The sequence below is a fragment of the Narcine bancroftii genome, chromosome 4 (genome assembly GCF_036971445.1).
Source record: "Narcine bancroftii isolate sNarBan1 chromosome 4, sNarBan1.hap1, whole genome shotgun sequence".
Classification (NCBI taxonomy): domain Eukaryota; kingdom Metazoa; phylum Chordata; class Chondrichthyes; order Torpediniformes; family Narcinidae; genus Narcine; species Narcine bancroftii.
The window spans coordinates 123,511,920-123,526,089 of NC_091472.1; the positions used below are offsets into that span (position 1 = coordinate 123,511,920).

A 14,170-nucleotide genomic window follows, 5' to 3' on the forward strand; every position below is an offset into this window, starting at 1 on the left:
CATTGCTCCACATTCCAGACACCTGCAGTTTTAGTGTCTCTGTGACTGAGAATGTCATTGGCTGTAGTAAATTATCCCAGTGAGGTGAATGGTTGAAGAATCAGGGCAGCAGGAGAGAGAATGGGTTGCTAGAAATAGGTCAGGAGTAGGATTCAGAGCCAGCACAATCTCAGTGAACCAAATGGTCTCCTTACAGGTGAGAAATATGAAAATGTGACTGAGGATCAGGGCATCTTGAAAAATGGCACGACTCTTCCTCAACTGTAACAGGAGATCAATTTCTGTAGCTTGGCCTCTCCATGTTTCCCACTGTATCTCCCTCTCCTCTCTTGAACACCAGCATTGAACATTTTGCTGGTAGGCAGTTTCTCACAGTTACTGAACTGCAATCAAAGGCCCAGTGTTGGGCCAGCAGGCTCTGACTAAGAAAGGACTGTTACTGTCTGTAACCTGCACCATTTCTTGCACTGTGTAATAGAATGCAGGGGATACTCAGCAAATCAGGCAGCAAATGTGGGGAGAAAAATAGAGCTAATATTTTGGATTAATGATCCTTCTTCATAAGTCTTTTGCTGTTGTACCTACTGCTATAAAGTGACCAATCCACTGGCTACTCCAGAACCAAGAGGCTTAATGGTCAACCATTAAGGAGTGAGATGGAGAAGTTTATTGATCTAAATATTTGTGAAACTAGGTATTTTCTACTCTGGATAGTTGTGGGTCATTGGCTATTCAGAATTTCTATGGTAAAGATTTTTAGATTCCAAGGGACAGTCCTGAGGTTAGTCCAGAAGATTAGGTGGAACTTACTGAATGTCTAAGCAGGCTCAAGAGCTGATTAGTCTGCTCGATGATGTTCTATGTTACAAATGGACAGAGTAGATGCTGATTTTTTCCCACTTGTCGAAGTCTCAACAAACAGGGTACAATTACAAGATTACGCAGGTTCACAGAGAATGGTCATCTCTGGAATTCTCTGCCCTGAAGGGAATGGAGAGTAGATAACTGGGGCTATTTAAAGAGGAAGTAGAAATATTTTTAGAAGATCAGGGAATGAAGAGCTAAGGGCAGCTTGGATGGGAGAAGTAGTCATGACATTGAATGGCAGATAGTCAGCTCAGGGAAGGGCCAAGAAGTCAACTTTAAAGAATGACTCCTTATGACAAGTGGCCTTCTCCTGCTCCGATTGGGTGCCTACGCTCCATTGCTAAGTTTCAGTGGCATGTACCTCTTGTAAAACAATTGATGGCTATCCATTACAGAATTCTGATGATGTTTGTTGAGGATTGCCCTTGTCCAGTGAAGGCACTATTTAGTCATCTAGTATGCTCTGGCTACTGGGACTACATTAAACTACATCTGACTGCATTTCAAATAACCAGACTTGTTAATATAGAAGCAAAATATTGAATTCATGTTGATCTTCATTCCCATTGAAAATCTATGCTAATAATCAAACCAAGGACAGATAAATTTATGGACATGATCACATTTGTTAATTTTTCATATTGGTGTATGTCAGCGTTGATATATATCAATGCTGTGTCATAAGTCTGAATTCTATTACCACTGAAACAAGCAAACAGATATTTTGCAGGCAATTACTTTGACATATTGCAGCCACTTAACTTTTCCATTAGAAATGGGAATATATTTCTCTGGTGTCAGGAATAGATAGTGCACCCTTTGAGTGATGCTGAATGCTACACATCAACAGAGGGTTACGTATCAAGAAAGGACAATGAGAAACAGCTTTGATGTGAAAATAGATTGTGACTAGATTGTCATGAGGAGTCATTCTTTAAAGTTGACTTCTTGGCCCTTCCCTGAGCTGACTATCTGATTATTCAACCTTCTCTGACATGTGCCTAGCTCATTTCTTGCTGGCTGGCTTGTGCGTTAAAGCAGGCAATCTGCCCCTTTATTTCACACTGCACTGTCAATCAAACCCAGCCAGAAAGATTTCCCAGCCTCTTTATGTTTAATAGCTGAATGTTCTTGTGAAGAATCAAACTCAGATCTTCATTATTATGCCAGAGACCTCTTGCAGTACAGTTTCCTCCTTTATACATTAGGTACAGTTGTGTTTACAAAATATGATCTAGGTTTGTAAAAAATTAGTTTGATGCAAATAATACCAAGATGTTCTCTGCAGTTTCAACACTAACAACCCTGTGTCCAATGATTTATTTCTGATGTTCAATTTTCTGACCTCAATGTAGTTACAAGAAAAAATGTGCATAGATCTCTTTGGAAGTAGCAGTTTTGCAACTATTTTAAAAGTGAAAGCAAACAACTTACCTTCATAATTCACCTAAATATCAGACACAAAAAGTAAAGGGAGAGGGGATCAGCCAACTCCACGACGGCAAGGGGGTCGGCCAACTCCACGACGGCAAGGGGGTCAGCCAACTTCACAATGGCAAGGGGGTCGGCCAACTCCACGATGACAAGGGGGTCGGCCAACTCCACGATGGCAAGGGGGTCGGCCAACTCCATGAAGGCAAGGGGGTCGGCCAACACAACGATGGCAAGGGAGTCGGCCAACTCTACGATGCCTAGGGGGTCGGCCAACTCCACGATGGTAAGGGGGTCTGCCAACTCCACAATTGCAGGGGGGTTTGCCAACTCCAGGACTGGAAGAGGGTTGGTCAACTCCATGACTGGAAATGGATTGGCCAACTCCATGACTGGAAGGGGGTCGTTGAACCTCAGGAACCAGTCACAGGAAACGTCAGGAGAGACTGGCAGTGGTTTATCTGCCTTCTGCCACTAAACTGACCTGAGGGAGCTTCATAGGGAAGGAGAAAACTCCCAAAGAGGAAGAACACAATTGGAAGGGGCAGAAAAAACATTGTAACTGTTCACTTTCTGGAGATTGACGAGCAGATTGTGCCTGCTCATTCAATGCTAGAGTCAGTAGTCCCTCAGCCATTGCAATAAGAAGATTGCAAGCAGGAAACAACATCCAAGATGTACCCTGAAATTTCAGACACTCCAGCATAGGCCCACCACCCTCCCACTCAATGATGTGAAAATAGGAACTGCACTAATGCCCCTCATTCAAAGCCATGGATTTAATGATAAGATTGTTTCTATACTGCTTTGTTCAGTCAATTATTCATCTCCTTTCCCAGCATCACAAGACCTCTCGATTAAATTTTTAAACTCAAGAGCCACAGGTTGTTTAGGGATACATCCCCTGGATCCATGCATGGCTGTCTTCCTTCTGTGTCAGGATGTCATGACTTTAAATCCCACATCAAAGATTTGAGTTGAAAAATGTAGACTGAGATCACTTTGGACTTCAGTGCTGAGAGAATACCATATTGCTGGGGTGCCATCTTCAATATGAGGCATTGAATCAAAGCCTCATCTCCATTCTCAGAAGTTCATAAAAATATACATCCCATGTCATGCTTTGGAAGATGTCTAACTGTTGCGGCCAAAGTCTGGCTAAGAGTTGCCAGGACGTAAAAGGCCGCTTGAGCATTGCATCTCCAGAGCTTGCCACAATCGCCAGATCAGAAGCTGGCACTTCATTGTAGAGAGAGCAGCTTTTAAATGAATCATACAATGAGATCAAGTAAATATAAAATGCATTGATGGTTTAAATGAAAAGTTGTTTTGACAAGTTTCTTTTCTTGCTGCATAATGGAGCACAGAGTAACTTCCTTAAAACATGTACCAGAGCTCAGTGTGTCTCAGTGCTCTAATCTCATCTCACACCAGCTTGAGGCCAGATTGATCACCACTTTGGCTTTTTTTCATTCCTGGTAATATTCCTCAGCCCAGCTTGTCGAGGAAAGGCAGATAAGTGCTGTACACTGCGTAATTTTTGTGTGGACTGATTTAATTGCCAGAGGCATAGCTGAAGCAATGGGGCATTAGTGGGGAATTTAAAAGCCACATGCTTGAGAATCTGTCATATCCAAAGGCATGGGATGTTACAGATTTAGCATCACAAATGCCCAATCCTTGGGCTACCTCGTTATAGCTAGGCTGTGAAGGTGAAGACAAAGAAAACTCTGTCTTTCTCAATGGCAGGGGAGAAGGAAACAGACGTGAAATGAAACAGAAGAAAAATGTTCTTTCCTGATGTCACAACTACTAATCAAATCATACAATTCACATAAGAAAAATTCTCAAGGCATGATCAAATTGGATAGCAAGAAATCCCATAATTTTGAAGTTGGCTTTGCCATTAACACCTCAACTTCCAATGGCCCACTGAAATCCATTGATTTTGATGGGTTAATCAATTTTATCCATTATGAAATGTTTTGCAGTGCTTGTAGGAAGGGGGATGGGTTCCAAATTTATGGAGCACTACCACTGAAACCAATGTGATGTAAACTGCAGGATAGTGATACTTCCCCATCCAAAGGAATGTTACATTGAATTGAAATATTTAGCATTGCCATGTGCACTGCAAAACTGAAAAACTTTGTTTTGTATGCAATTCAGGCAAGTCAATCCATTCTTAAATACAACAGGTGGTGCAAAATAAAAGCGCCAAATATAGGATTACAGAGAAAAGTAGAGTTAAAGCAATTCAAGGACCACAAGGAGAATGATTGATCATGTTTTACATGTGAGAGGTCCATGCAAGTGTTCGATAACACAGGAAAAGAGCTGTCCAAATGTTTCTCACTAAATGAATTGAGGATCCAAACCAAACTGTATACAGAGAGAAACTGTTGGATTCATTAAACACTGGGGTAGGAACATCTAGAAGGGAGGAATTCTGCAATTTGCTCTGTGATCTAAGAAAAGGGGATTGGAGGGAGGACTCTAAGCTTGACTACTAGCACAGAGTCAAGCTGAAATGTTTAATGAACTATTGGGAAAATTACATGGAAGAAATGGAGAAGGATTAAGGATCACATCAGATTGTGAAATCAGAGCTTATGAAGGGATTTTAAAGACACAATGGGCTGAATACTCCTACAGCCCTTGCCTGAGACAATAATTAACCAAACAGAGAGAACTAAAGCTGAACCAGAAAATGAAAAACAGAGCTCACATCTTTTTAAGAAACAAATTACAATTCTATTTGACATCACCACATGATGCCTGAAGGGAGGGGCAAAGGCATACTGATTTAGGATGGCAGAGTTAGACCTGTATGGTCCATGGGCATCCAGAGACGACATAACAACACACAGGTTAAAATAAAAAGGCAAACAAAGCCCTCAATAAAACAAGACTGGGTGCTTTGGTTAGGATACAGTATTTTTTTCCCCAGAAATCAAAATCCTTCAACTTTCTTAAATAAAAGAAAGGACAAAGATCTAAAAGACAGGAGGAGATTGTCAAGTATTACTGAAAGACTGTCAATTAACCAATCAGAGTTAATCAGGTTGGTTTAACTTGCTTTGATTCTATTTTCATTAACCACAGTGAGGCAATGTCTATTTTAAGATGAGGCCTAGCTGTTTAAAGACCAAGTTTATAATCCTTTGATACTGCGATCTCTCCCCAGTTAATAAATGCAGGTATTCCAATTACCTTGTGGAAAGTTTGGATACAACAGCTTCAATTCTCGTGATAATTACTACGTATGAAACACGTTGGTTGGCTTATTTAAAGTTTGTGAAGCCTAAGTATAAGGAAGTCTCTGAAGCTAAGTGGAAGAACACAGCCTGATATAACAACACCATATCCGCCAATGGAACTGACTACAGAATGGGAAGTGGAGGAGTTCATGCCTCATCTAATAAGGAAACAGGCCCTTTGCATCATCACACCAGAGTTTGCCATCAAACGTCTATCAACGTATGCTCTGACTTCATTTTTTCCCCCCTCTTGCATCCTGAAGAGGGCTGTAGATGCTCTCACCATTTTCTTGTCCTTCAGAATGTTTTCCAGCTGAAAATTGAGATTTCCCATTTCCTGCAATGTGGACTTGTGAGCCTTCTCAGTCCCCACATAATGAGCTTGGCTTTCCTGCAACTGGTGGGAGGTAAAGAGAAATGGCAATATTCAATGAGCATACACGCTTGGGTTTTGATTACAAGAACCCTAATATTTCCAAAGACATTTCACTGCATTCACAATAACCAACTACAAAGACCCAGGATATATGGACATTTTATCTACATTCCTAGATTCACTGAGTTACCAGAAGATGAGAGAGAAATAAAATTTGTGAAACTTACCCTTTCCATAAACAATATATCCCACTCCCTTAAAGTGTCTGCAATGAGGAATAAGGAGGAATTTTGACCTCATCCAAAAAGCATTCAGCGCATTAATGAGATGCATGCAATACTCCCCCATCAAGCACTGTTTTTATTTGAAGCAGATGAAATAAAGTACCATAAAACTGACAACCTGGTGTCCTTAGGACTATGGTGATGCCAGAGCAGTAGGTTTTCCAGTCCATGGGATGATTGATGTCTTGCCCCAACACACTTTCAATTCTCTTTTCTTTCTGTACACAGTACATTTCCCATTAAACCCAGTGAGATGGAAGGAAGTGGAAAATAGTGACTCCATGAGTTAAAGGGGGAGCTGGGGAAAACGAAACCAATTCAGTTTTAGAGAACCAGAAAAAACTATGGGTGTTGGAATCTGGAGCAAACGATGAGAAGCTGGAGGGACTCAAAGGGTCAGGCAGCATCAGTGGAGAGAAATGGTCAGTCAAGGTTTTGAGTTTTGAAAAAGGGCCTGACCACACTGGTCTTTCTCTTTCACTGATTTTTTCTTTCACCCTAACTACTTAGGGTAATGCAAATTTATGTTTTAGCGCATATTAAAAAAAGTGATGTGGAGCAATGTCCAGAACAATCGGGTTAAAGAACACCAGTTAAAAAAAACACAAACCCACATAGGGCAACAAGTTCTCTCACACTCGAAGGAACTAAAGCTACCTAAGAATTGCTGCCAGGGGTTTTGTGCTGTTTGCAATGGACAAGGGTAAGGGGGTAGCATTAACTCCTACAAGTCTTCCTAACTCAAGACCAGGAGCAAGTCAGTCATGCTGGTGTTGGAGAAATGGTGACAAATTGCTCAGTTATAATGGAAAATGTACTACGGAGATAAATTACAAACTGCTCCATTAGCCTCAGATTTTGCAAGCTGAAAATTCAACAAGGCCACAAAGACATCTTAAATCTGCTTGCAGAAAGAAGTAAAAATAATCAATGCAGATAATTTCACTTCTTATTCTGCTGTGTGGTAAATAATCAGTTAAAATGGTATAATATACAAGATCTGGTTGCAAATGTTTATATCTTCACCTTTAAGCTTGATGTATTATTGCCTCCTATGTTTTAACCTCTACATTATTCATGTGAAATATATTCACAGGATATTAACAAGATCCTGGATGAGGCAGCATTTCATTTTCTCTAATTTCAACTTCCATGATTTTATGTGCATCACACAGATCCAATCAATAGACAAGAGTCGTCATTCCTGATTTGGCTAATGGATTGATGGAAAGAGAAGAGAGGTAGCCAGCAAAGTAATTACATCTTGGCCTCAATGGGACGGCACGGTTGGCGCAGCGGTTAGTGCAATGCCTTTACAGTACCTGCGATCGGGAACAGGGTTCAAATCCCATGCTGTCTATAAGGAGTTTGAACCCCATTCCCAATCACTGGTACTGTAAAGACATTGTGTTAACCGCTGCGCCAACCGTGCCATCCCCATGTCTGCATGGGTTTTCTCCAGGGATTCCGATTTCCTCCCACTGTTGGAAATGGGCCATAAGTTAATTGGGTATAACTTGGGTGGCATGGATTGTTGGGCTGAAATGACCTGCTACCGTGCTGTATGTCTAAATTTTTTTTTTAATTAAAAAGTGACAGGACTGACCACAATTATATTGGCATCCCAGATCCTCATTTTCATCCTATCACCCCAAATGGTAAATGCTCCATGTGAGGTGAGGGCTCAGTGATTAAGAGGCTTCTTGATAGGTGCGTGAATATGAAGGCAACATGAATATGAAGTCAATTGAAAGATATCAATCAAGAGCAAGCAGCATTGTTTAATTGGCACAGTTACTTGGGCTGAAGGGCCTGTTCCTGTGCTAAATTGTTCAATGTTGTATGTTCTACATTATACATTAACACAATGTGGTGTAAATTCCAAAACATAAACCTAAAGGAAAGCTGGTTTGATATCATAAACAAAAATAATGTGCTCTGGCAGAGGAGAAGTCATTTCTCATTTCAAGGTCAAAGTTCATCTTCACCCATCTAATCTTTGCTTTTATTGAATCATGGGATCTGAACATCACTGCTAGACAATGTTTATTGCACTACTTCTGAGGCCATTTCACAGGGCCATTAAGAGTTAACAGTGTATCTGACATGTTAGCTCCAATGAGGATGTTTCTCCTGAGTGAAGAGCCTATGATCAGGGAATCAGTTTGACAATAATGGCAGGCTGTTGAGGGGTGAGATAAGGAGACATTTCTTAACACAGAGGATAGGGGATATTTGGCATTCTTCATACTCAGCAGAGTGGAGAAACAGTCATTATATGAATTCCAAACGTTGGTTAGACCACACTTGGAATATAGTGCCCTGTTCTGGTCACCCAGCCATATGAAAGAGTGCAGAAACAATTCATTACACTAAAAAGAGTGCAGCAAAGATTCAGAAAAATATTATTGCACTTCAATGTGCTTGAATGGGTTGGAACTTCTTTCCCTGGAGCACAAGAGGCTTGAAGGAGGGTGTCATCATGTTTTACAAAATCATGAGGTACATGGGAAAAGTAAATAGTCATTGTCCTTTTCCCATGGTCAGGGAGTATGAAAGTAAAGGAATTTCAAGTGAGAGAGAGGAATGATTTAAAAAGTACTCGAGGGGCACATTTTTCCACAAAGAGGGTGGTGGGTATATGGAACGAGCTGCCAGAAGAAGTGGTCAAGGTGGGGACAATTGTAACCTTTAAGAGATATTCAAACAGGTACAGGGCAAGGAAGCGTTTGAAGGGATATGGGCTCCATGCGGCAAATGGGACTACTTTAATCAACATGGAGAAGTAGAGTCAAAGGCCCCATTTCTGTTCTGTAGAACACTTTGGCCAAGAGATAAATATAATAAAGGGATATGGGAAAAATGGTGCTGAGATAAAATACCAGCCAATATCTTGTTAAATCTCGGAGCAGACTGGAAGGGCCAAATGGTGGATTCCAGCTCCTATTTTTTTCTAAAAAGTTCTTACATCTTGGATGAGTTAAAATTGGCAGATTCTTTTTATTAGACAACCTTAGTTATGCAGATGTTTTTTTTTGACAACTGAATAGTGTCATAGTTACTGTCACTGAGATCAGCTCTCGAACTCCCGATCTATTTATGGAGTGAATTTAAATCCAATGTCTGGTGGTTCTCAGTATCTTCACCACCGGGTTTCTGCTCCATCTGTTCCTCTCAGCAGCACAGAGAGCAATGGAATATGATGGGTTGGTATCACTCACCTGCATCTGCAGTTTCTCCACCTCTACCTTGGAGGCCTGACCAGGGTCTTGCATGGTACTCAACAGCAGCTGTGCATCTGCCAGTAGAGCATGCTTGCGTCGCAAGTCTCTGCGTAGGCGCTTCTCCACATCAAAGTCTCGATGGCCTATCTGAATAAGAAGAGATCCATTTTTAGCAACAATTAATTTCATTTGACAAATGCACTGAAACCATATGAATTCCTTCATGAGGCATTGGTAACACACACAGGCAGAGTCGCTCTGTTGCAATATTATGCAAAATGAAGTCATTATTTTTTATTTCTTTCTTAATTCTGCATTGTTTCTGAACAGGATTTGTGTCCATTCACATGACAGATTCAGGAAATTAGAATTTGGCCAGACAGTCCCACTGCAGTATGTTAGCACCCAATTAGGTGACTACATACTATCTGATATTAATGGCTGACATAATTATTATAGAACCACCCAAAATGTAATTTCTGTATAAAATTAAGTGTTACAAATTTCTAATGCTCCTTTGTTCAGTTGAATATCTTTGATTAAATGGGAAAGGCTGTTAAATGTTAATGCTCATTAAAGGAAGATGACACTTCATATTCACCTCATGTAAGCTCATTGCTTGTCACTGTGAAAAGCAATTAAAAATTAAAATATAATTTAGCTGTCCAACGCTCTTGGTTTACAGTGACACCAAGAGATGTTTGACATTTTTATGATCAGGAGTCAAAGATCAAGATGACATGACAATGCATTGACAATTTGAACTGACCTGGATGTTTCATTATATGCTACAGTTCCACCCAGTTAGAAGGTCTTTCTAGCGTTAACCCCACCAATGTTTAAAAGTAATGAACAAAAACATGTGGCAAAAATCCCATATCTTTTTTCTAGATTGCTTTCAGTGGTGTTCTTAATTTTTTAAAAGCATGCTTAGTAAGTTCTATATAAACCTGTAGGCTTATATAGGTCAGCACATCATCGTGGGCTGAAGGGCCTGTAGTGTGCTGTGCTGTTCTATGTTCTCAAAAATGGGCATGTTAGAAAATGACAGCTATATAAATGTCAGGTTCTCTACATCCCAAATTTATAAGTCAAGAAGTACTTTGGCATCTCAACCGGGTGTGGCTGTGGCATTCTGCAAAGTATATGGAGTCCTCCCCCCTACTCTACCTCCCACACCCCCCCCCCATTTCATTTCACATGAGACAAATAACTTAAAAATTGAAGAGTTTTACTTGCTACTTCCACCGTTGTGGATCAACAACACGGTAAGCCATGGATCGAAGGAATGGGGTGGTGTTGGAGTGGACCAGTCAGCAGTGCAGTAAGGAAGATCAGGCCTGGAGTTTTTTGGGGTCGGAGGTAGTGGGAAGTGGAACAGTGTCAGAAGATGCAGCAATGAGGAGGGATTTGTGCTGTGGGACATTGAAAACACGGGAAGCGAGGGGTTGGTAAAGTCACTGGAATCTCACTCATTGCTGAAGATTCATATTCTCAGTGTTAATGGTGTTGCACAGTGAAAGGTAAAAGACAGCCAATTAGTAGCGGCTTGAAATATTTTCCTCCAGGCTTTGTCGAAGTATAGAAGATTGGTATTGTTAGCATTCATGTTGTTGACACAACCTACTTGGAGGTGTAAAAAGCCCAGGAGCTGACGTGCCCTTTTCGCAGCAACCTTTAAATCCCCTTCCCCAATGAATAATATCCACTTCCACCTTACACATTCTGATGCGAGACCTCCATGGCCAAGTGTAGTCACAGATGGCTTTCATTCTGGAAATTACTTTAATGAACTAGTTCTTCTTCTGTCAGGGATAATATGGCAAAGCAAACAATTGCAGAGAAAACAAATCAGGAACAAAGAAGACCTCTGCCTCACATCATGCCATAATGTAGCAATGGGGTGATGGATTAAATGCAGCCCATCTGTTGACAGGTTATTTCTATTAACAGCCCTATTTCTGCAACATCTCCCCTTGTATCAGCTTGATCACTGTGGGTTCCCTGCATGAAAGAGAACTGTGTTCCAGCTTTCTGTGGAAACCTGTTGAAAAAAGATTTAAGTTTTTCAATGTGACCTTCCAGTTCTCTTCTGAAGGCTTTGTTTTCTTAAAGTGAAACACGGAAATCTGCAGGCTGTGAGTGTGGTAAAACACACAGAAATGCTAGAGGAATTCGGCAAGTCTCACAGCATCCATAGGAGGTAAAGATATACTGTATTACTAATGTTTCGGGCCTGAGCCCTTCTTCAAGAAAAAAAAGCAAAGAACAGGAAGGGGTCAGGAATAAAGACTGAAAGCTGGAAGGGTGAGGAGTCCAGAGCTACAAAATCCCATTTAGAGGCTAAGCCACCATTCTTCACTGCTGGCTTTGACAACAGGTCAGCAAGCCCTTTCATTCAAGTATAATTTGTATATACTGAATGTCCAGGTGCCCTCTGGACTTCAAACTCAGATTCTCACCAGTTCTGTGTAATCCACCAACCAGAACAAAGATGGCCGTTCCACGCGTTAAAAGTAGAGAATTAACTTTGTTGCACCCAGGCTACATCGACTGTTTCCCCATCTAGCAAATAGCAAATTTAGATTTCAGATTTATTGTCGGAGTACATATATGACATCTCATACAACCCTGAGATTTCTTTTTCCTGTGGGCGAGGCAGAATTACCACTAATTGGCAGTGCAAAAAAATAAACTATACACAGCATAAACATTTTAACAAATAAAAGAACTGCAAATAGATAATGAATGTAAACAAACTGACTGTTGCAATACAGAGAGAACAAAAGAAAATCAATAAAAAGAACAAGAGTCCTTAAATGAGCCTCTGAGTTTGTCATTGAGGAGTCTATGCTGGAGGGTAACCACTGTTCCTGAACCTGGTGGTGCGAGTCTGGTGACACCTATACCTCTTTCCTGATGGCAGTAACAAGAACAGAGCGAGTGCTGAACAGTGTGGGTCTTGGATGATTGCTGCTGCCCCCTGATAGCAGTGTTCCTTGTGGATGTACTGATTAGTGGGGAAGGTTTTGCCTATGATGAGCTGGGTTGTGTCCACAAAATTTTGAAGGGCTTTTCGCTCAGGGGTATTGGTATCCACACACCAGATCATGATGCAGCCGGTCAGCACACTTTCCACCATACCTCTGTAGAAATTTGCCAGGGTTTCTGGTGTCATACCAAACGTCCGCAAACTCCTGAGGAAGTAGAGGTGCTGACATGCTTTCTTCATGATGCCATTGGGGTATTGGGTCCAGGAAAGATTGTCCGAGATAATGACTTCTGTGATGCACTATCGAGCAGAAAAACAGACACAAAGCATAAAGTCTGTTCAACAGGCTTTATTCCACTCAAACTCCCACAGAGCTGGCTGTAAGAGTAAGCTGTGCTGGCTCTGAGATTGACCTCGAGGGGCCGGATGTAGCTTATATCTCGGAGGGTGATTGGCAGCTGACTGGGTTTTGCCTTGTCCTCCAGTGCTCTTCCTGCAGGTGCACAGGTTGCCCCCTGCAGTAGGCTAGAGGTGTATCACCACATTCAACCCCCTTCTTTAAAATTGTCCCGGGGGGAGGTTACATTCCATGTTCTATGAAGCCCCAAACATATGTACATTATTTACAAGTTTAGTTGGTCTGGCAGCCGTTGGAGTCTCTGTGACCGTCCCAGGGTTGGCTCCTGGACAAAGGTCAGCGAGGGTAAGCGGGGGCTAGTCGGAGGGGGGAGGGAGGCAGGGACCGGAGCGGCTGGCATGGTCAGCGCAGTGGGGAGACCGGGGTGGCCGGAGTTGAAGTGTGTGTGAGGCACTGGATGGGTGGGGGGGGGGCCGGGTTCATCCCCCATGGTTGGAGTGAGTCCGGAGTGCCTGGGGTAGGGAAGGCGCGGCAGGGCAGCGTGATCTTGGGTGTCCCACAGCTGTCCGGGGTTGGGGGAGTGCGCCGGGCTGGCGTGGTCCTGAGATGAAGGATGATGTTGTGCTGTGGTAGATACTCCAACTGGTGCCAGGTCCCTGGTTGAGATGGTGTCCTTCCTGCTGCTGCTGAACCTAACGTAGGCGTAGTTATGGTTTGCGTGTAGGAGGAACACCTGCTCCTCTAGGGGTTCAGTCTTGTCTACACAGGAGCACCGGTCCCAGGAACGTGAGCCATGCTGGGAGTGATTTTCCTGTCGTCAATTTCCTGGGGAACGAAAACAGGCGATTGTGAGGGGTCTCGTTGGTAGCCGTGCATAGGAATGACTTAATGGCATGGAATGCCTCGAGGAGGGTGTCCTGTAGTACTCTACGGACCACCCCTTAGACTTAAGGGCCAGAAGGACTGCCTTCCATTTACCCCATTTTCACACTCCACCTGTCCATTATCTCTCGGGTTGTAACTAGTCGTGCAACTAATTGCGATGCTCCTTGCTGTCAGGTACTGGCTCTTCACTCATGAAGTTAGACCCCTGGTCACTATGGATGAACGCGGGGTAGCCGAACATGGTGAAGAACTGCGTCAGTGCACTGATGATGGTTGCCGTGGAGGTGTCTGGGCACGGGATGGCGAAAGGAAAGTGGGAGTACTCGTCTATGACTGCAAGGAAATAGACATTCTGATTCGTGAAATGCAGGGGGCCCTTGAAGTCTATGCTGAGGTGCTCACAGGGCCGAGTGTTTTTTACAACATGGGCCTGGGGCAGGCAGACGAGCAGGGCTTGCACTGCGTGCAGACCCGGCATGCCTCAGTCATGGTC

The 14,170-nt window shown here is 42.5% G+C and overlaps 1 protein-coding gene across 4 annotated transcripts in view; it reads right to left on the reverse strand.

Annotated features, from left to right (window-relative positions):
* LOC138761090 (unconventional myosin-XVIIIb-like) overlaps nt 1-14,170 on the reverse strand; it is a 260,108-nt gene that overhangs the window by 52,063 nt on the left and 193,875 nt on the right. For all 4 annotated transcript variants that reach the window (XM_069932681.1, XM_069932680.1, XM_069932679.1 and 1 more), the window contains exons 33-34: nt 9,440-9,589; nt 5,842-5,955 (exon numbers count right to left, since the gene is read on the reverse strand). In XM_069932681.1, coding sequence (XP_069788782.1) covers nt 5,842-5,955; nt 9,440-9,589 — 264 coding nt within the window. The remainder of the gene's footprint in view (nt 1-5,841; nt 5,956-9,439; nt 9,590-14,170) is intronic.